General features: G+C 37.3%; 1 protein-coding gene across 2 annotated transcripts; it reads right to left on the bottom strand.

Moving 5' to 3' along the window:
• Positions 1-1615: 1615 nt before the first annotated feature.
• LOC763955 (integrator complex subunit 11) lies at positions 1616-23189 on the bottom strand. 2 transcript variants are annotated; one of them, XM_030981269.1, is made up of 21 exons: positions 23063-23189; positions 18336-18433; positions 17555-17628; positions 16716-16827; positions 16013-16072; positions 15181-15237; positions 14387-14485; positions 13479-13513; positions 13016-13096; positions 11763-11885; positions 11109-11163; positions 10237-10332; positions 8655-8867; positions 8201-8238; positions 7395-7519; positions 6882-6992; positions 5866-5936; positions 4352-4479; positions 3775-3844; positions 2889-2942; positions 1616-1989 (listed from the first exon to the last, which is right to left on the bottom strand). In XM_030981269.1, the coding sequence occupies exons 1-21, from the start codon at positions 23088-23090 to the stop codon at positions 1924-1926; spliced, it is 1794 nt and encodes a 597-aa protein (XP_030837129.1). In that variant the 5' UTR covers positions 23091-23189; the 3' UTR covers positions 1616-1923. The 2 variants fall into 2 exon arrangements, with proteins under 2 accessions (XP_030837129.1, XP_030837132.1); XM_030981272.1 differs by lacking the exons at positions 16716-16827; positions 17555-17628; positions 18336-18433; positions 23063-23189 and adding an exon at positions 16531-16573 and having other exon boundaries at positions 1843-1989.
• Between the last annotated feature and the right edge of the window lie 243 nt (positions 23190-23432).

Raw genomic sequence — 23432 nt, 5'->3', positions numbered from 1 at the left:
AGAAAATTACTCTAAAAGATGCAGAAAAATGAAAAGAGCACACTGGTAAAAATTTGCATGAAATCGGAGGATAAAATAAGAAAGCTATGAAAAAAAAATTTAATCACTAAAACGATTTACCACTTAAAATTGGCTAAATCAGTAATGCCCCTGTCACGTAGTGCCGTACAACTTTTTAATTTGTTTCATCACAAAAATGACTAAAATGTCAATTTTTCAAAATGCATGTATTGGGAGAATTTTTTTATTTCTAGAGGACCTAAAATGTGTCCAAAGGGAGAAGGCACACAGAAGAAAAAAGACAATTTTATGATATTTTTGTACCCGATGAACGGGACAAATGTCAGTAATTACATCATACCACTACTCAACTGACCAATCTGCAAATTTCGACATTCATAACAAATTTAGCATTCTGTTTCTCTTATTCTTCTACTTTCAAACAAATGAACTTGATACAAAGTGTGGATTGCCCTTTAAATAATCGGGGTCTGCAAGCGGGATTTCTTATATAAAATACTCAGCCTGTCAATTGACTTGAATATAAAACTTATACAGTAAGATGATTTTTGATCATGATATATTGATGATAAAACTATAAAGGGCATGCAAAAGTAGGTATTCCTTTTTGTTAGTCTATCTTTCCTTTTCACTTGCTGAAAAGTAACTGGACATAGATCAGTATCAATGGGTCACTAAGTACAAGTATTTAGGGTCAGAATTTTGTTTAACAAACTAGTTGATCAAGTGCATGAAACATTTGTGATTCCACAATTCTCAGGACAAACTTGGCTTATAGTCTATGGAGAATGTGTATCATACCAAAACCAACTGACCTAAAAGTCAATATGAAAGATCTCAAATCATCAATTTTACCCGAATGCAACCTTCGCTTCAAGTGAATATCTCTTAACCAAAAATCAGACAATCCGTTACTAGGTCACACAACATTTTAAAAAACAAAATACTGCTTTTTCTAAATTGCTCTATAACAAGGCCTGGGACCCGTTTCACAAAGCCTTTTTTCAATGACAAATGACAAAAATCATTGACAAATCTGCTGATAACCAATCAGAAGCAAGGATTTCGGTAGCTTATAACAAAAACTGTCATTTGTCACTGATGACAAGTTTTGTGAAACGGGCCCAGGTCTTGTTTGCCATTTTCTTATATCGTTTGTCTTTTAATTTATCAAGATACATTTCTGGAACATAATAAATCATAAAAACAAGGAAATACATAAGCAATAAAAACAATAAAATATATAAGACATTAATCCCATCCAATCAACATCATGTGGAACTTCTGCGGCCGAGATCTAAAGGGGGGGGGGGGGGGGGTGGGGGGGGGGGGGGGGGGGGGGGGGGGGGGGGGGGGTGGGGGGGATGGGTCCATTGCCCCCCCCCCCCCCCCCCCCCCCCCACCCTCCAGTTAAAACTTACTCTCAAAATGCCCATTCAGAATAGGTCTACATCAACTACAAAGTGTATGAAAATGAGAAGAACTGAAAGGAAGTTTGTTGACCCTTTAATGAAACCTACAGTGAATATTATCACTATGAAAATCCCTTTCTCAACCCTTTTTCACTTCGCCTTTTATTCTAACTCCTTTTTTAAATGTAAATTGTTACTTTCTCTTGTAGATTAAAATTTCTTTCTCCCACTTCCCCTCTCTTCCTCTCTCCTTCCATCTCTTTCTCTGTATCTCTCCTCATTCATCACTCTCTTCCTCCCTCCCTCAAATTCTCACTCATTCACTTAAAAATTCCATCAATAATTCCATTATCCCTATTTGTTTTTCTCTTTCTGTCATCTCCATTCTTCTGCACCTATCTCTTTCCTCCTTTTGTCCATCTTTCCTCTGTTCAATCTTCCTTCTCGTTTGTCCATCCTTCATTTCATTCTGTGATCTTTTCAGATGTCATCATTCGGCCTGGGAGGTCTTTGGTGATTGCAGCATGCTCAGAAGAGAGCTGCCAAGTTCCTCTTCCTGTATTTTTAAAAAGAGAGAAAAGAAAATTGCACTAATGTCCTTTGGTAAGACATTGATCTACATTTGCCACACTCAACCCAGGTGATGGGTACCTGGCAGGAATTAATTCCTTGAAATGCTAGAGCGCCGTAATGGCCGCCTCGCTAAAGCCAGGGTAATAATCGGGGCAGCACCAGGAGCATCACAACGTGACGGACACGTGCGCTATACAAAAAGCCACCATTATTAGTATTATTATTATTGAAACTGAATGGATCAAGTAATCAAAGGATATTCCATAACAATGAATGAGTAGGACTACAGAGTTAAGTAACTTTTTATTCATAAGTACAAACGATTAGGACAGCAACTTTCTAGCCTAGCGTATCACATCAACTTGCTAACGTAGATGAATAAGTAAGACACAATATCAAACAATTTTGTGTTATGTATTGTTATCAAGTGTCTCAACAGGTAAATAACATTATAATGATAATAAAAATAATTAAAAAAAACAAAAACAACAACAGTAATACAACCTCAATGAACCCTCATCAGCATCAATGCTGTTCTTCCCGAGGGCCCTGCAATTATCATTTTATCCAGAATTGCCAGGTACCATTTTACACCTGGGAGAAGAGTAGCAAATGTGGATTAATGTCTGGCCAAAAGACATTAGTGCCGGCTTGGGTTACGACCCATGGGATTGAGAGTCTAGTAAATGAGCCACTATACAAGTAACACGACACATCCACATTGAGGCAAGTAGAATTATCATGCAGCCCTTTCAGCATAAGATTAGAATAAATGAATAAAGGAAAGCCTACCTGATCTACATTGATGCAATTATAATTATCATGCAGCCCTTTTCAGTATAAGACTAGAATAAATGAATAAATGAATAAATTAAAACCTACCTGATAGGGCCATGAGACGAGAAGATCTAAATTGTCATCGGATTCTGCAGACATCTGAAGATTAGAGAAACCATAGGGGAAATATGATTTATTACAAGCATCCTTAAAATTTATCTTTTCTATTGTCATTAAATGATCTCTGCATCATTACATCACCAGTATCATCATCCCACAATTTACCATCAAGAACCTCATCATCATCACCAACACTACCATGACTGTCGCCACCACCAACATCATGACTGTCGCCACCACCAACATCATCAACATCTCCACCACTTAGAAAGATATTCTTATCATCATCACTATCATCAACTCCATCGTCGTCGTCGTTGTCATCATGATGACAACCACCACCACTTAAATTGATATTCTTATCATCATCGTAATCATGTCCACCACCACCATTATCATCGTCATAATCATCATCACCACCATCATCACCATGATGACAACCACGAACACCATCATTACTACAATCACCATCACTTAAATTGATATTCTTATCATCAATATCATCATCATCATCATCATCATCACCATCATCAATCATCATCATCATCATCACCATCAACATCATCATCAATCATCATCATCTTCGTCATCCTCATCATCACCATCATCATCATCATCTTCATCATCATCATAATTTGTATTTTTACCTGTTAATATGCTTGTGTAATTATCTATTTTGTTTTTGATGCTGTTATTTGTTTTATTATTACCAAAAAGGGCCTAATGGAAGACCACCAAATTGGTGATATGTGCCACCCCGTATATATATATATATAATAAATAAATAAATAAATAAATAAATCATCATCTTCATCATCATCATCACCATCATCATCATCATCATCAATCACCATCATCATCATCATCTCACCTTGAGAAGTATAGCTCCCATCATGATGGAGGCATCTGGCATGAGCTGAACAGATTCTTGAGGGAATCTCCTGCACGATGTGTCCATAGATCAAGGAACAAAAAATAAAGAAACCGAGATTTTGTGAGACATTACAAAAAGTAACATTTTCCATCAGATTGTTGTAATTGCAGATATTACTTTTCTATAAATCTTTAAAACAAAAGAAGATTTGTTTTCATCCTTCTCACGTGTCGAAGAGTGACAGAGACGAAGAGTCCACTGAAAAAGGAGGGCTCTTAAAATGTCTTCATATTCAAAATATGACAAGTATCAGCTGAGGGCCATAACTGTCATGCCACATGATTGTGTAGTCCAAGTAAAAATGTATGCGTGCATGTGACTGTTGTTATCCTGTTGATGATTCCCAAATCGTACAGTAAACATCAATACTTCTGTGCTACAAGATCAACCTTTCCAATCGCTTCTACACATTCTCTTTCACATTATAACTGCAACAACAGAACTATCTTTAAATCATTGTCTATGGTACTTGAATATGATCATTATAAAAGGATAGAAAAGTTTTGCTACTGACCTTTTGAGTTTCTTGGTGAGAGCTTCCATGGATGACGCCGATGTAGACACAGTGGATGTGAATCTGATATCATGCTCTACCAGACCTAGCTGCTGCATGACCTTAGACGGCTCTTCTAATTGGATCCTCTGAATCACAGACAGACAGACAAACAGACACGGATAAAGGTTGTCATGAATGAAGATGACCACACGCATGCATATACAGTTGAACCTCATCATAACAAACTTCTTGGGACCGGCAGAAAAACAATGACACATTGAGAGTTCATTGTAAAGTGTTTATATTATATCTCTTACAACTTGGGACTGTATTTTATGGGCAAATGTTTTGAAATGAAACCTCAAGCTTTGTTACAGAAGTGTTATTTCCAGACCTGCCAAGTTTTCCAAACTGCAATGTGAGACAATTGTTATCAAGAGTCCATGAGAGCGAAGCATATAAAGGCTGGGGGCCCAGGAAGTTCATGGGTTTTGACACTTTCAGGCATGTAGAAAAGGGTATCAAGAGGCCTAAAAATAAGGATTTCTAATGCATAAGTCTACAAAAAATGGGCATTATCAGATTTATAAAAAAAAAAAAAAATTGCGGAATGCGGTACATCCCGCATTTTCTGGATTTTCCTCTCTGTCCCGCATAAAGTGGGACACTTGGCAGGTCTGTATTCCTGATGATTTTTAGAAGAGTCATTTCAGTCATTTAACTTTTTTTTTAGGTGATTGGTATACTTTAACCCTATTTTAACTGGGCTATTTCAGACCAGGTTTCACGGCCGATCGCCGCGAAAATTTGCATACATGTCAAGTGAAGTGTATAGAATACTATGGTAATTTCAATTTTTTTTTAAATTCACTCATTTACATATTTATGGTAATTTATGCAAATAAGGTCATAAAATTCACATTTTTGCCCATAAATCATACATTATTGATATTTAAGCATTCTTTTTCACTACATATATTTGTTAGACCGTTTGGAATAATAATACAACACAAAAAATTAGAAGAGCCAGGTTTTTCCTTATGTTATCTGTTGTTTTGATAATTTCTTATGTATTTCATTGTTTTTTCAACTTATATATTTTATTGTTTTTGTTGTTTTATTTCATTTATAACTACAATTCAACTATTTTGACCCCAAAACAAACACCCAAACTTTAAACAAGACTAAATAACCAATGTTTTATCTCTTTTTAGGAAAAATGACATTTCCATATGTTTTGTACACAAATCACAAAAATGAGCGATTTTCGGGCTGACATCCAACAACAAAATGTCACGTGACTCCGTAACTATAAGTTCGATTTTCGAAAAAATTGTTATAAAAGATGCGTAAGACTCGAAAGAAAAAAACCATGAAAGGAAAATTTTATATCTGCCGCGGTTTCGGAGAAGTCGCGAAATTTCTACAGGGGGGGGGGGAGGTGTCAAATTGACCCCCCCCCCCCCCCCCAGTTAACATAGGGTTAACTTGAAACGCTGGCCTAAAGTTAGGCCTGATTATAGGTTCATTACCTCATCTCTGATGACCAGTGCTCCATGCATCGTGTGGCATTTCTTGGATTCGGGAGGACCTGATGTGATACCTGGATGTCATGGTGATTCAAACGAGAAAGAAAGGAAGAAAGGAGTAAATAAACAAAGAAAAAAAGAAGAAATAATCAAGGAAAGAAAACAGATATAAAGAAAGACAGAGGAAAATAAAAGAGAAAAAGAAAGAAAACAAAGAAAGAAAAGAAGAGATGAATAAAGAAAATCAGAAAGAAAGGAAGGAAGAAATAAAAAGAAAGAAAGAAAAAGAAGAAGCGAACAAAGAAGTGTAAATAAGTCATCAGTATGCCTTTAAATTAATTATACCAATGGAATAGACAGGCAGAGATGAAAGTTAGGAGAAAGAAGACGGGAGCCTGTCTCCCTCTTTTTCTCCATCTATCTTTCTCACTGCCTCAGCATAGAGGCTAACCCTATCAAATCACATTTCACTTTTCAAAGTCTGTCTGTCACTAATGTGATAGGGAAAAAATGGTGTTGTATCCTATTTTGTATTGTGATCCAATTATATTATTGCCTTAGATTAATAGAACAAGTTGAAAGTACATATGAATAAATGATTATATTGAAGCCTTTACTATATACTGAAATGAAGATAACAGCTTAATATCTACCTTAGATCTTCTAAATCTATGGTAGATGTAAAGCAATAAGAGTATTCCATTGTGGAAGGACAGCGTCATGACTTCTTTTTCTCTCTTCCTATCTTTCTGTCCTTCCTTCCTTCCTTTCTTTCTCTCTTTCTTTTTTTTTTCTTTCTTTCTTTCTTTCTTTCTTTCTCTCTCTCCCTCCCTCTCTCTCTCTGTACATATATTGAATGTAGATACCATGAAAGTTTTCTTGCATGGTATATGAATGACTTTGTTATCCTCCCCCCCCCCCCCTTTTCTTTCTCTCTTTCTCCCTCCCTCTCCTTCCCTCTCCGTCCATCCCCTCCCCCTTTCTCTCTCTCTCTCTGTATACATATTTAAGGTAGATACCTGCAAGAGATGCGCTTCTCTTCAGTAATCCCAGCGACACATCAGCCATGAGATTTGTCTTGCACGGTATATTAATGCTCTCTCCATTGGCAGGCATGAAGCAGTCGATCTCTGTAAGATAACATAGAAACACATTGACAAAACACATATGAATGTTTATTATTGTAATTGCTGGTAATTTTTTTGGGGGTAAATTTTTTGCTCATACATTGTAAATTTCACATTGAGAACATGAAATCTCCTTGATAATAGAAAATATGAATGATTTGAACCAAATTTTATGCCTTTTAAAATAACTTTAACAAAAAAATGTCAAAGATGCTAACGGCTTTCCATAATAATTGTTTAGTTCGATCACTAAATATTGTAGGATCGCATATGCTTCCAACATGTTCATTTAAACAGAATTCATAACCCCATACCAAAACTTTGTATTACCTTGAAGTTCGACTTGGGATCTCTGTGAAACACCCCCCTGATGTTACTCTTTTTATTATATCCTGTTGAACTTACTGAATTCCTTGCAGATCTTGTCCTTGAGGAAGGCCATCTTTCCGGCCTCTCCGTGGACCAGGACCACATTCTTAGGCTCACACATCCTGATTAGCTGCATGATACCCTTAGCATCAGCATGGGCGCTGCGGGGTAAAAGAGAGAGAGAGAGATAAGATTGTGAGTGTGGGATAAAAGAGAGAGACGGACAGAAATGTAGAGATGTCGTGGTCAAGTGGATACCTCACTGGACTGTCAATCACAAGGTCCAGGGTTCGAGTCCCGCCGCGGCTTAAAGTCCTTTGGCAAGACATTGATCTACATTAGCCACTCTCCACCCAGGTGTTAAATGGGTACCCAGCAGGATGCGAGAGCCAATGTAGTATGCTTAGCAATTTGAGCCTAGTAGCTCTTGCTGGAATCCTTCCCAGGGAGTGGAGAAAGTGCATACATTGTGTGCGGGCAAGCTAGAATCCAACGACCGGGGGTAATAACTGTAAAGCGCTTTGGAACTCGGACTCGCCGATGTATTAAACGCTACATAAGCAGAAATATTATTATTATTATTATTATTAAATACTGAGAGTAAAGTCTAATTTTTGCATTTTGTCTCCTCAGTGTGGGTCTCGAACATACACACATGGCAAAAGTTGTGGGAGCCAGACGACAATCCTATTGTGCCACGCTGCCACATTCACATTCATATATACTGAAGCAGGAGAGTTAGAAGAAAGAAGAACTAAAGTCACACAGAAATAAGTGAGGCAACGAGGTATAATTTTTCTTTTCAAATAAATTAAAATGAAACCAAAGCTGACATTTCTTACCTGAAGGACATGTATTGCACAGACAACTTGACATCAATCTGTGAAAAAAGTAAATACGCCCATTATCTTCATTACTTGCATCATTACTATAATAATAACATGATTATCGTATCTGTCATCATCATCACTGCCAGCACCATCATCATCACCATCATCATCATCATCATCATCATCATCATCTTCATCATCATCATCATCATCATCATCATCACTGCCAGCACCATCATCATTGCAATCATCATCATCACCACCATCATCATCACTACTACCATCATCATCATCATCACCACCATGATCATCATCATCATTATCACTGTCATCACCACTGTCATCATCATCACCACCATCATCATCATCACCATCACCACCATCATCATCCTCATGATTATCCTCATTAACAAATTCTGTAACTTTTTCTGAACTTCTATAACTAATATCAAATCACATATCGTACCGTTTGTCTATTTTCCATCTCTATCTTCTTCTGTCCACTGAGCACCTTATGACCGACGGTCCCTGCCACGCAGTATCCAGGCATGATCAGCATGTTCTTCTCTCCCGAAGCCCACTGCTTGAAGATCTGAAGGGACAGGCCGGAGTGGAGCATGCCTGGTGTGGCGAAGACGACCATTGGGCCGGGGTTGTGGATGTACCCGCGGTCAAACGGCTGTGGGAGTAGCAAAGTGTAATAACAATAATGATAATTGATAATGATAATATTTTACACGGGCTCAGTTGTGAGTCGGTCAAAGGAGGTGCACACCATCTTATTCATTGTTTGTTTGATCTTATGTTTGATTCCATGTTTTTGAAATTATTATACATGCTTGATTTATTGAATAAAGAACAGATTTATAAATCATGTGTTTTTAAAGTTTTGGTTGGTAATTTATAGACACACAATGGTGCGCTTAGAAATAATTGTATTATGCACCTAATAAATGCTGTATATTACTATTATTGTTATAATTGGATTTATATAGCACATTATTACCCGTATCAGACATCTGAGCGGGTCATTTACAAAACCGTATTGCCCTAGTTTTCACTAGCAGTGGGAACGGAGGGGTATATTCTTTGTATTTTCCTTGGTCTCCCTGCGCGTATTGACTTTGCGTGTAGAGACGAGTGAAAATATACCTTGGTATTTTCCACGGTCTCGCATTATCATTGCGCATCTATTAATATTATGCGTACGAGAACCTGCGCACTTTGCGCGCACTCTATTGTGACGTAATAATCACACCAAATACACACTGTTTGTAGTGTATCGAAAATTTTGTCGAGCACTGGATGCACAGTGTTGGTTTGACAAAGTTTGTTCAGTTCTTGAGATTGTCATGGTGGATGTCTCTATTTGCTCTAGATGTCTGATTTGGATAACAATAAAAATATTGACTGGCTTTACTTTCGGGGGATATCAGAAATATTGACCGCGCTAAGACCATATTGCCCTCGTCTTTCGACTCGGGGCAATATGATCTGAGCTTGGTCAATATTTCTGATATACCCCTCAAGGCCAGTCAATATTATATAATTATTCAGGAGACTTATTGCCACTCCAGGGACTCCTACAACTTCATCCTCACCAAGTAAGTCATCAAACTCACATTGTTTAAGGAATTCCTTCCTACTGGTAACTTTTAACACGTAGGGCACTTTACATGACACATGTTATTCACCGATGTAGAATAATTTTGCACTGGAAACAGTGAAATACTCTTAAAGCCTTTGATATATCTATCCCACGATACATACAACAAGGCACAGGGAGATTATTTGTGTAGCACATAAAGAATTTAAACACTCTACAAGATCCTACATGTCGACGAGGAGGTGCGATGGCTCAGTGGTACAGCAGTGGTCTCGTAACCAGAAGGTACCGATTTAGAAAACAAAGTTGATTGGTTAGTGCACAATGGCATTAATCCTCTTTGGAAAGTCCCTCCGAGACGACTTTGCTTACTAGCAAGCTAAGACATACTTTGTTAGCAGCCAGGTAAAACAAACAAACAGACGAACAAACAAACATGTACCTTGATGTGCTGGAATTCAAAGAGATTTCGCTTGACAAACGTCTTCTTTATCTTCTGATTGGTCCATGTGATGAAGAGCTTGTAGTAATGGTTCGCCTACAAAGCAAGGTCAGAGGTCAAATACTGCAAAACTTAAACCTGTCATGACACAAAACTTGCAAATGTTGTTAGGAACTGCCATTTTAATTCAAGATACTTTCAATTATGATTCAAGTTTGTTAAGCTCTGAAAGACCCGCAAAATCTGTGAGCATGGTATGCTCACGAAAGTTTCTGGTTTACCAGTATAGAATTTCCCTTCTGGAAAAGATTTCACAAGACAACATGGAGCTGTTGATCAGGTATTAAATAAAAATCTGTTAGTATAACAGGGTTGTTAGGATGAGTAAAATTAGAATAATGCTACAATATTTTGATGAAGTCAACAAATCAACTAAAAAAGGTCAAGCACAAATTCACAAGACTACTATTAATCAAAAATATGTTGTACGACACATGCTCTTGTGAAATATATAAATGAATCCAATTCAATCCTATCCAATAGGTATGTGAAATAGTGCTTTTTCCTTGCAGTTACAAAGTGCTGTACACATTACTTCACATACCATATAATCACTTAAAAAAAGACCACATAAGTAAAGAAAAAAAAGAAGAAAAAAACCCACCATTGTCCTCTAAACCTAACCCTAACCCTAACCTGAAACCCCACTGCAGTCCTTGTTCTAACCCTATACCTTTGACAAAATAAAGCCTGGAGGAAGTTTCACTGGAGCAAATGTTTGATTACCTAATATCATCTAACCATGCATTGTATTTAGAGACAAAATACACTGTAATCTGACAGTGATCATTGTAATTTTAGAGATACCTTACCCTCTCTGTGAGCCCTGTTGAGAAGTAGATTGGAGCTTTGAGGTTCATTCTCTCCCTGTATAAGAGATGTATAGAGTGAGGAATTACAACTGGGAAGCACATTATCATTTACAGAGAAAAAGCTAGTTTGTAGAACACACAAGTAATCTGCTATATTATTTATAGCATTGTGTGCATCAATCACCCAGACTACAGGAAAAACTCTCCCACAATACCACACCAAGTATTGGTAGAATTAATTCTTGACATCTGCAACTTTCTTGCCGCCAAGTACCTTTGATATGACTAACATTCCGAGCCATGCAGTAACCCATAATTATCATAATGTAATCTGAACAAGATCATCATGAACATCATCATGTTCCTTAAGGGATGAGACTAAGAAATTCACCCAAAAGGAGGAAGATTAGATGGGGATCCAGGGCGGGGGTTACTTTATAATATATGTACGTAAAAGGACATGTTTTCTTTGATTTATTTTCTAAATTTGAGAAATATTTGTTTACTCTATAACATTGTTCAGATGGATTTTTTTTTTTTTTTTTATCCCTTTAATTTCTGTTTTTTCCCCAGTCTTGAAATCTTGAAATCGGCGGAAGGAGAAATCTCATCCCTGTTATTATCATCATCACATTCACAATCATGCCTCCTTACCAATATGATTCCAGTAGAATACACAGCTCCTGTGCTCTACCCAGGGCGAAGACCGGTATGAGTACCTTCCCTCCGTTAGTTACACAATCATGAACCTTCTTCAAGAAATCTCGCTCCCTACACCTATCAGAGAGGAATCACAAAATAAATATATGTATTTATACATATGTATATAATTGTAATTGTTATATACACCTATCACAGATAAATCACAAAATAAATATATGTATTTATACATATGTATATAATTATAACTGTTATATACACCTATCAGAGATAAATCACAAAATAAATATATGTATTTATACATATGTATATAATTGTAATTGTTATATACACCTATCACAGATAAATCACAAAATAAATATATGTATTTATACATATGTATATAATTATAATTGTTATATACACCTATCAGAGATAAATCACAAAATAAATATATGTATTTATACATATGTATATAATTATAATTGTTATATACACCTATCAGAGATAAATCACAAAATAAATATATGTATTTATACATATGTATATAATTATAATTGTTATATACACCTATCAGAGATAAATCACAAAATAAATATATGTATTTATACATATGTATATAATTATAATTGTTATATAAATAAACTAAGCAGGCAATGATGGAAAATAACTTATTAAACAAGTATCACACAAAACATAAAGGCCAGTATTCTACTAATATTCAAAGCCTAAACTGGCTTTAAGATTTGGGTTCAAATGGGGGGTTAACAATGGAAAATAATCTGAGGTCTAAGTTTTCCTCTTGTTAAACATAATTTCAGATCCAGGGTCAAGTTTGACATGAATCAGTAAATAATTGCAGACCTTACAATCTATAAATACAAAATAACTACAAATGCTTACATATAAAGGAAACAAATAATAAATGTTCGCCGTATGCTGTCATAAACCATGTCAGTTTACTGCAGGTTTTTATAAGTGTAGTTTACGTTCTGCACTTTACATCTGTTTTTGTTGTTCTTTCAAACAGATAATTGAGTATGAATAAGACTATTGTTGCGCACAATAGCATACATGTGAACAAGCCTAAATGAAAATAAAAGAAAACAAAAAACTTGCTGGATATTTCCTATGTGTAAAAGGTGAGTGGTGCTTTGCAGTTAATTTATTTCCAGCAGTTCTTGTAAGTTTTTCTAAGGTGAAATTCCATTTTACTTTTATAAGATATTGGACACCTACAATAGGAAAAGAATAGAAATGATTCCTACCTCTTTGAGTCTCTGATAGTGGTTGCATAGGTCGATTCTGTGATGAGAACGTTTGGTCTACACTTGTCTATCCAAGCAGCACTAAAACAAACAAACAAACAAAAATAGTGAATGTTCAACAGTTGGGAAAATTCAAAAATTGGTACAGAGAATTTACTGTAAAAGAGGGTTACACATTGACGCCTTCAAAGAAAACCATAAATATCTTTGTGGTTTAAAACAAAAATCAGGATTTTGTGCATGTTATAGGGTTAGTACAGTAAAAGAAATATAACAAAATGCTAGTGTGCGCTGACCATTAAATCAAGTCCATTCGTTTACATGCAATTGTCCAAAAGAAGTCGTAGATGGCATTTACCAGTATTTGGCATGCTACACCCCTTTAAAGGAATGTCAATTCTACATGACAGTATTAAAAGTGAAACCTTTATTCCATAAATTTGATTATCTATTTATTACTTACCCTAAATGCCTATCTGGTGTCATATTGTAGTCTCCCTGTCAAATATAGAAAGTAAAATATTAATATTTATAAATAACACTGACTTCAATAAGTTCAATCAAAGATTAGTTCAACACTCAGCAACAATTACTGCTCTACATCCACTATTCTGATAATTCATTGGAAATCATCGCTCAATATATTTGGTGGTTTTGTACTATCTCACTATCAAGAGCAACCTCTCTCATGCTTTGCGAGAGTAGACCAGTTTCTGTCCGTTTTTATATATTGTTATAATTTTTTTATTCTTAAATCATCTTTGTCCACCTTCCTCACACGCTTGCGGCATCCCTCCCAGATACAACCGTTGAAAAAAAAGGAACAGCATGTAGCCTTTTTGGCATGTTTACTTTCCCCAAAGATTTTTGGTGGAATGGGCGAATTTGACTGACGGTATGCATGGGTAAGAATGAAAGGTATTAGGACTGTCTTTGACCCAGGCAGACCCCGATTTAAAACCGAGTCACATCTTTTGGATGGTGATGTTAAAGGTCGGTGCCCCGAAGTAAGTAATCATAGCTGATTGATACAGGTCTGTAAAAATCCAATTACACACAAACACAAACAAACACTTGATACATTTTTTTTCAATAAAAACAAGGCGATATGCATGTTACCACATATAGGTCAGCTTAGCAAAATGAAGAGGCACGAAAAGAATCGTCTGGAACACAACAAATGATGTGAGTAAAACACTGCCAGTACGTACAGTCAAACCTGCTTTAGTGACTACAAATACCACATTTTTTGTTTCCCTTCAAAATGGTTTCTCATTGAATCATGTCCTAAAGGAACCTGTCTACAAAGACCACTTTTTGTGTTTCCCTTGGGCGGTCGCTATAGACAGGTTTGACTGTAATTTGACATACCGTGTACACGACTGACTGTTGCCCGACTTTGATATGGAACATCCCTGCTCCAAGAACGTGACCGGCGTAGTAGGCTTTGATCTCCAACTCATCGTCGACCTGCAATGGTACAAATATCAAAAATAATTTTAAAACGTGTGATGGCTAAGTGGTAGAGCAGTGGTCTGGTGACCAGGAGGTTCCCGTCCAAAACAAAGTCAATGCACTTGTGCACTTTGGAAAGGCATTTATCTTCATTACCAAGTCCGTCAGAGAGGACGTAAAGCTGTCGGTCCCATGGTTGTTTACTTACAAGCGTACACATGCTTCCTTAGCAGTCAAGTAAAACAATTAGCGATCATCAACCTACTCTGTTAGGGATGAGAAAAGTTGAAATGAGTCTGAACTTAAAAGATGTTTTGTACCTTACTACCTGTTGCAGACGTAAACACCTGAAGTTCTATGAATCCAGTGGTATATTGAAGAGGTCTATGCCTTTGAATTAGAGGAGGCGCGATAGCTCAGTTGGTAGAGCAGTGGTCTCGTAATCCGCTGACCCGGTTCGAAACCAAGGCGATGCGCTATTGCCCTTTGGTAAGGCATTAATCCTCATTACTAGGTCCCTCGGAGAGGACCTAAAGCCGTTGGCCTAATGATTGCTTCCTTACAAGCATTTATGCTTCCTTAGCAGCTACATGTAGGTAAAATAACCACCACCCGATTTCAAATAATAAATTTTGAATGTTTAATTCCAGATATTCATTTCTAGACTCAAAAATATTTGAAGGTAATTCAAAATGAAATTCAAAACTCACCTGGATAATTTGATGTAGATTTACCACCACAACTTTCTTCATGCAGTCTTTGATCATCTGTGGATGAAAAGATAGATTGATGTGTAATAATTTCAATAAAATTGTTTCAATGAAATTGACTATGATATCAGTGCACATTTTCATATTGAATTTGGATATCGGTGTGTGTGTGTGTGTACTGTGTTTTTACAGACGTGTATCAATCAGATATGATTATTTACGTCTGGTGACCGACCTTTAAACGTCGCCATCCGAAAGACAAGACTCAGTTTTGAACCTGCGTCCTCAGCAGAATCAGTTTGTAACTTCTATTGTTAGCTGGATTACAGGCGCACGCCAGAACGCCTAGTTACAAAACCCACCCATCAAAACTCACCCATCAATTTATTCTGACCGAAAATTTGGACTGATTAAGGACACACAAAAACCTGATTAAATCCCCTTAATATCCTAGGGTGTATATCAATTGCCACAGCTGACATTTTTGTCAATTTTTTCCCATAATGCATCACACGAAATCGACTAAACACTAGTGTTACTCGATGTGAATTGTGAATCCACCTCATTATTATAGAAATACAGTCAAACCTGTCTATAGCGACCACCCAAGGGAAACACAAAAAGTGGCCTTTGTGGACAGGTTGTCTTTGAAGACAGGTTCCTTTAGTACACGATTCAATGAGAAACCATTTGCAAGGGAAACAAAAAATGTGGCCTTTGTAGACAGGTGGTCTTTGTAGACAGGTGGTCACTAAAGCAGGTTTGACTGTAATCTCTCAATCAATTAAACCCCTGTATCTAGTACTACGGTTATACATGAAAATATACTCACAGCTGACGTAAAGAAATTGGTTTCTCCTTTCTTCTCAACAGTAATTTTCCTGTAATCCTCCTATGAAAAAAATTAATAAATAAAATGATTTGTTTTATAAACTTGTAACAATAATATATACTTGAATGTGTAAATATTAACTAATTTAAACACCTTCCTCAGACAAGTATTATTCAAATCGGCAAAGGATGATGTTTGATGATTGCCGCATTGTAGATGAATTAGACATAATTATATAGATACCAAAACAGATAATTAAATATAGATGTGTCATAGAACTGTTTACTAAATTATTCAAACTATCATCTCCTCTTTGATAGTAGTTTGTCCCATTTCCAGAGTAGTCAGTCATAATGTGAATTCTATCAATAGGTAAGTGACTTGTAAGCAAGCTAGTATTCATTCATTTATTATTTATTATTTCATTCTTTTTATTTATGCATACAATCATTCATTCATTCATTTATTTCTTCATTCATTCTTGTTATTCCTTCATTCATTCATTACAGCATACTTACAAGAAGTATGGGACAGATAGCCTTGGTGGGTTGTGTCATGTAGATGGGTTTATCATAAACAACAATGTCACTCACTCACCCACCCACCCACTCACTCAACTACTCACCCACTCAATCACCCACCCACTCACTCACCCACTCACGCACTGACTCACTCACTTACTCATTCATTACAGCATACTTACAAGTAGTATGGGACAGATAGCCTTGGTGGGTTGTGTCATGTAGATTGGTCCATCGTAACCAACAATCTCTGACATGTGAGGGAGGGCTCCACAGTGATCTAGATGAAAATGACTAGAGATGGGGAAAATTTAAATTAACAGAAAAATATATTTTTTTCAAACATATAGAACAGACAATGTTAAAAGTGAAACAGCGAAAGAAAGAGAGAGAGAGAGAGAGAGAGCCAGGGAGGGTCGATCATACTGGCCCCAAACACGTTAGAAATGTTGAATGTCCTCATTTTCTTATTAGTTGTCAAATATACAGTAGGCTTGCAGTCTATCTACATCACCATGCAAGCTGACACTTACAAGTAGTTGTCAAATGTTCTTCAAAATTGTTTGTATGTTTGTTTTTCTTATTATTTTTCTTTTTATGTTGGCCAAGACAACATTACTGCACACTTTTACGATGATTAGATTTTGATTAGAATATTTTATATGATTAGAAATGAAGTTAAATACTCTAATAAGACTTTTAAAGATTACGACATCTACAAAAAGAGCTTTGAATATTGAATGGTCTTATACATTTCAAGTGCTATCAATGAAGGTATTAGATTGATATTACCATTTAAAGCCACACTGTACTACTTGTAGCTACTTGCTCCCTCTATATAGAAATCTTCCCCAATCGGTGCCTTTTGGTCCCCCATGATCCTCTTTTTCTGATATTAATTGAGAGCTAAGTTAATGAGACAGCCACCTGTCAGTGACCTCGCCATGTGGTCTAATCCCTTCTGGCTGAACTAGTACAGCCGGCCTTTAAAAACATAAAGTCTTTTTGTCTTTATACATACCTAATGATGACAGCATCTAAATGGTCTGTCAATCGGCCATTCTTGTTGATGTAGGAGAAATCGGGAAATCTTCTCTGTTTAAAAGAAAATAGGTAACACAAATGCACATCATTTACAATGTAATTGATCTTCTTAGATTTCAAGAAGAGGAAAGATATAGAGGAAGAGGAAGAAAAGGGAAAAGAAAGAGAAGAAGAATGAGCAAGAAGAAGAATGATTCAAAGACTAAAAAGAAGATGAAAAAATAATGAAAAAGAAAATGACAAATGATGAAAAACAATGGGGAAATGAGAAAAAATAAAGGCAAAGAAGGAAAAAGGAGATCAACAAAAGGAGTAGTAAGAAGAAGAAGATTAGGAGAATAACACAACAGAATATGAGAAAGAATAAGATAAATGAAGAACAAATAAACAAAAATAAAGAAAAAAGAAGACTAAGAAGGCAAAGAAGAAGAACATTAACAAGAAGTACAAGAAAGGAAAAGGAAAAGGAGGAGAAGGAGAAGGAAGAGGAAAAGTATAATAAGTAGGCAGAAGGAGAAGGAAGAGAAAGGATTATGAAGTAGGGGGAAGGAGAAGAAGGAGAAGAAGGAGGAGAAGGAAGAAGAAGAAAACATAATAAGTAGGCAAAAGAAAGAAAAAGGAAGAAAAAAAAAAGTAGGCGGAAAAGAAGAAAGAGAAGAAGACTAATAAGTAGGCAGAAGGAGAACTAAAAGAACAAGAACAAGAAGAGAAAGAAGAAGAAGAAGAAGAAAAAAAGAAAGAAGATGTATAATACTCACTTCATCATTGAAGCCCATATGCATGCCACAATCCAACATGATGTTTTTGCTCCCTATTGTCAGGAGTATGCAGCTACGCCCCACATCTTGACCGGCCCCTATCAAAGCAAAAACATTGCAATGGAGAAAAAAAAAAAATTATGACAATATCAAACTACTTGTATTGTTGACATTACAAATCAAACTGCGTGCTCTCCTCGCAGCTCATACATATTCATATTTGTATTGTTGACATTACAAATTTAACTGCATGCTCTCCTCGCAGCTCCTACATATTCATATTTTAATGGCGCAATACCCATTTTTTCATCTATTCTTGGCTTGAAATTGATGTCACCTTTCACAGTTTTCCCTCTAACTTTGAGATTGCTGTAGCTTGACCCGTCTGTCTTTTTATGGTCGACCGTGGAGGCCTTAGTGAGCTTACTTATAATCATACAAAATTACAATTGCATACCGTATGTATATACCGACGAAGGCGTGCGCGTGCGGACCCGCGAGCGTGCATGAAGTTAGCGACCATAAACTTCATGCACGCTCTCGGATCCGCACCCCTTCTTTGATTGTTATGGTATGCAAATGTATTGTAATTGTGCAGCGGTTTGCCGTGAAACTTGTGAAAAAGTGTATAGAGTAAAGGAGGAAGTTTTCGGCCACTGAAGAAAAATCCTATGTTTGGACTGTTTACTTCCTATTTATTTTCATTTCTTGTTCAAATCATGAAGCCCATACTATCATTATTTTAACAAAAAAAGAATCCCAGAAAAAATCATGAATTGCCATGGCAATATTCATTTTCATGTTCACTGTTTCGGAGGTAGTTTTCGGCCTAGTAAGGCAGCTTTTAGCTGCATGAACGTACGTAGTCAATTGGGAGCACGCGCTGTGTGTTCGCCTGTTGATCTATAGCACGGGCTCGCTGTGGTATTAACAAATAAGATGCGTGCGGCCAGAGCACGTAATCCCCTGCACGGCCGAAAACTACACCTGCGGGTATGGTGATCAGAAATTGGAATCTAAACTAGGGTAGGCACGCTCACGCATCACGAGAGGGCGCTTTTATTTTGATTCGTTTTGCTGTACAAAAGTTGCGAACGGCCTCAGATGTCAAGAGGCTCTATCAAGCGCTGATATGACGTTCTTGTAATGCTAATTATTCCACAAATCGAAACACTGCTGGCGATTTTAACATTGTATGGCATACTTATCTATATGTAGTAACATGTACTAACATTCTTGACAAGTTGCTGTGCGATAAACTTTGTGAAATTCCCCAAATCGGTCCAGAAAATCACTTGTAAGTACCATATTTTACTGAATTCTGTCAGATTTCACATTAATATCTAAAATTTTCTACCTCGCACATTGATAATTCAAGTATCACCGTGAGGGGGGAATTATAACCTTCAATTTAACACCGATATCGACAGGGTTCTTCCTTGCGAATGAAAGCGAATCCTGTTTGCCCGGAGGCTGTTCAATCATGAAATCAGCTCCGCCAGCGTTCCCGGCGCTCAGTTCGCGGGGTTTTCCGGGCGCTTTGGTAATTTTCTGGGCAAAGCGGTTACAGCGCGCCATTACCATGCCCAGTCTCAAGGCGTACACGATCTGCTCGGTTCGCCCATCACCATGTGGCATGCAGTGAGTCATCACCGTGCAAGCGCAAGCGAAGTGATGATGCTCTCGAAGCCGACGGCTGGCCATGCACAATTAATTGCAAGGAAAAAAATTAAATCCTTGAATTTTAGGCAGTGTTGCCCCCAAAAAAATTTGATTTGTGTTGCATGAGGCTAGACCTACCATTTGAGGTAAGTTTCATTACCTATCGCAAAAAAAAAAAATTACGTGAGCGTGCCCAACTAGGGTCTATAGCAGGCCTTCTCAACTGGCGGCGCGCGCGCCACTTGTGGCGCTTGCGGTCAGTCGGAGTGGCGCGCGACTGTTGCAACAACAAAATAAAAAACAGAAAGAAAGAAAATATTTATTTTAGAATCAAATACTCAGCTAAATCAAGAAGTTGCAGTCGAATTTGAGCCCAAAATGCCTGCTTAACAAACAGGAAGAAGGGGGAATTGATCGTTTTTTACCATTTTATACAAATCTAAACCCAAGGTCTGAACAACAATTAGCTTACGATGGGATACCAATTTTAACATTGCCAATCTTTGGAAACAACTTGTTTTTGTTTGTTTGATTTTCACTTTATTTTGACATTTCCCGTGTTTATTGCACACAAAAAATGCATATAAATATACCTCCGGTATAATTTTACCCATGAATTGTACTAATTTTTTTTCAATAAGAAATTATGATTGATTATATATTGTGGAATGAAATGGTGTTGAAAATGCCCCATTTGGGCCTTTAAAAAGCCCTAGGCCTAGATCCAGCAGCTTCAGGGGGCCCCACCCCCTGCTACCCCCGTTAGGGCTTCGCCCCCTGACCCCACCCATTTTCGGCTCGGTCGCTACGCTCCCTCGCAGCACAGTCAACTATACAGGGTGGCGCTTCAATTACAAATTCTTTTCGTTTTGGCACTTCTAATAAACTAGTTGAGAAGGCCTGGTCTATAGGGTCTAGGCCAAGTATCCAACTGCAGTGATATGATATATGCGGTGAGATACTTTTGAGCTTGCGATACTCAAAAAATCTGACTCTAAATCTGAAAAATACTGAAATACAGCTCATGTTTTGGTACCTATATTCCTTACAAACACACGAAAGATATTCAATTTTTTTTTCTTCTCCAGATTCGGGTAGCGGGACCGCCGATTACATTGCTAAAATGTGATATTTAAGGATACATTTTCCATTGCAAATGGTTCTTCAGTGACTCTGGCATGTTATAGTATGTGTGAGATATGTGATATGCTATTATGCAATGTGTTATAAAGGGATTTTACCATGCAACCAACGGACCGGCCGAAAACTGCAGAGGGGCCAAAAAACCCTCCTTTCTCGATCTCTCGGCCTTTCTATTCTAGTCTGTCACCACTCCAGCAAAGCATAGAGAGTCAATGCTAGTGCGTATTGACCTCTAGCAATAGCTGTGAATGGGGTATTATTATACCCATACACAAATCACACACCACACAATATCGCATAGACTCTACACAATCATGTCGATGCAGCTGTAAGCAAAGTTTGACACTAGACTTACAATTTGAATTTTTAAATTATTCTTTTTAGCATTAGTAAGTTTAAAAAATGTATTTTACTGCTATTTAGGTGTCATCAATTGTCACTAAAGTACCGATTTTGAGTGAAATCAGTTGAGTTTTGTACAGTGGTGTTTGAAATGTTGAAAATCAAAAGCACAGCTTTTACTAGGGTGTCTGATCGCGCACCCGATGTTGTGTGCTAAAATTCTTCCCATAGAGATTACACGCATCCCTATGCAGTCTACGTGCATTGCGCGACCATGCAAAAAAAGTCAATTTTTTTTTTTCAATTCGAGATTCAAACCTTTATCTGTTGTGATCCTGAAGGTGATAATCAATAAATGAGGTGTCATATGAAAGAGCAGGTAAATTCCAATATTTCTAAAGGGGCGTAGCCCCCGAAATTCTAAAAATATCTTGGTCAAAACAGCAATTGAAACATTGTGTCCTGGCTAACTCTGAGGTTTGTCACTTTTGAGATATGACGCCCCGATCGATAAGTAGTCCCAGTCCTAAGGAACAATTCTATGTGCTTATATTTTCGCTAGCCCCCAGGGATCACAACTGATAACAGTTTAAAAATACCCTTCTCGCTATTTGGTGGATCAGCTAATTAGGGGGCGTGCGCTCCGCTCAGTCCAAACCATGGTTACATCGCGTAACATCTCCGCGCACGAACGAAACCCCAAATTCAAGTATGGGTGGCCATTCGCGGCATAGAACCCGGAAGTGAATACACGTTATAGTAAATGGCAATATCGCGGAGACATCTCCGCGATATTGCCATTGACTATAACGTGCATTCACTTCCGGGTTTATTGTGCGACGAACGCCAACCATACTAGTCAATGGCACATGTCGCGGAGACAGCGTAGCTCAAGCTGCAAGTCGCGGATTGGCTTAGCAGCATGCGTACGATATGCATACGCTTGCATATCGCGCGATACAGCTGTTTGGCTAAATTTAGCAAAACAACATCACTCTGCGTAGACGTCTTTTTCGTCGATTTTGACCAAAATGATATGAATATACCAGCGTTTTGGAGGGGCTGTAACTTTTGATAGAAACATCGGTGAGACTTGAAATTTGAAATGTATTATTCTGATAACATCTTTTATTCAAATATCAAACAAAAATGGTGAAAAACGATCCCAAATTGAAAATTGAAAAATCGTTCAGACACCCTACTTTTACTACACAGCCAGGATAGTGATGCTCCTATGGCTAGATTCTATGTGTGGTCTGTCACTAGAGTCTAGCGCCTCCTCAATTGTCACTAAAGTATGATTTTGAGTGCACTCAGTTGAGTTTTTTACAGTGCTGTGTGAAATGTTGAGAATCAATAGTACAGTGTTTAATACCCATCCAGGATAGCAATGCAGCTATGTATGTGATTGCATTGCTTTGCATTGCATTGGTCATTGACGTTGTTGTAGGCGCCTCAAGTATTCTGCAGCACAAAAGACAACACATGGGACTGTACACAAAATATCGCCGATTACCAAAGTCTTCAACCTTCATTAATATTCCCCAAATTCTGAATTAAAAAGCAGAGAACAAACATACCTAGAGGCACAATCCTGATATCTGTCATCTTAAGGCAAAATTATTACAGAAATGAGCTAACTTCTTCGAATTTTCCGAGTTGATGGCCAGTCGAAGAAAATAGTCTTGTTTCAAGAAATTTGTAAAAAGTTGTGTGTTGGACTATGAGGCGCTCGTTGTTGTCAGGTTATGACCATTTATTGCCGAATACTAAACAAATTTGTTTTAAATTCAAAATTACGTATATACACTCACATAATATGCGTGTATATATTTGTATATACATTCCTTTTTTTTTCCTTAAAAAAAAAGGAGGGATTGGGGGGGGGGGGGGCAAACATTCCAGGGGATCACCTTCCAAGGGTAGTGACGTACTGAGCAAAAACGTTTG

This window comes from Strongylocentrotus purpuratus, unplaced genomic scaffold, assembly GCF_000002235.5.
Source record: "Strongylocentrotus purpuratus isolate Spur 01 unplaced genomic scaffold, Spur_5.0 spur5_contig_821, whole genome shotgun sequence".
Taxonomy (NCBI): domain Eukaryota; kingdom Metazoa; phylum Echinodermata; class Echinoidea; order Camarodonta; family Strongylocentrotidae; genus Strongylocentrotus; species Strongylocentrotus purpuratus.
The sequence above is the reverse complement of the archived record's forward strand: the minus strand, read 5'-3'. Positions and strand labels throughout refer to the sequence as shown.

What these genes read in the sequence shown, in the direction of transcription:
- LOC763955 (XM_030981269.1), bottom strand. Translation starts at nt 23,090, where the DNA reads ATGACAGATATCAGGATTGTGCCTCTAG. An exon ending in CCAATTTCTTTACGTCAGCT is followed by an intron (nt 15,238 to 16,012) that starts GTGAGTATATTT and finishes TTTCATCCACAG; the next exon opens with ATGATCAAAGACTGCATGAA. An exon ending in CAAGATCTGCAAGGAATTCA is followed by an intron (nt 6,993 to 7,394) that starts GTAAGTTCAACA and finishes GTTATCTTACAG; the next exon opens with AGATCGACTGCTTCATGCCT.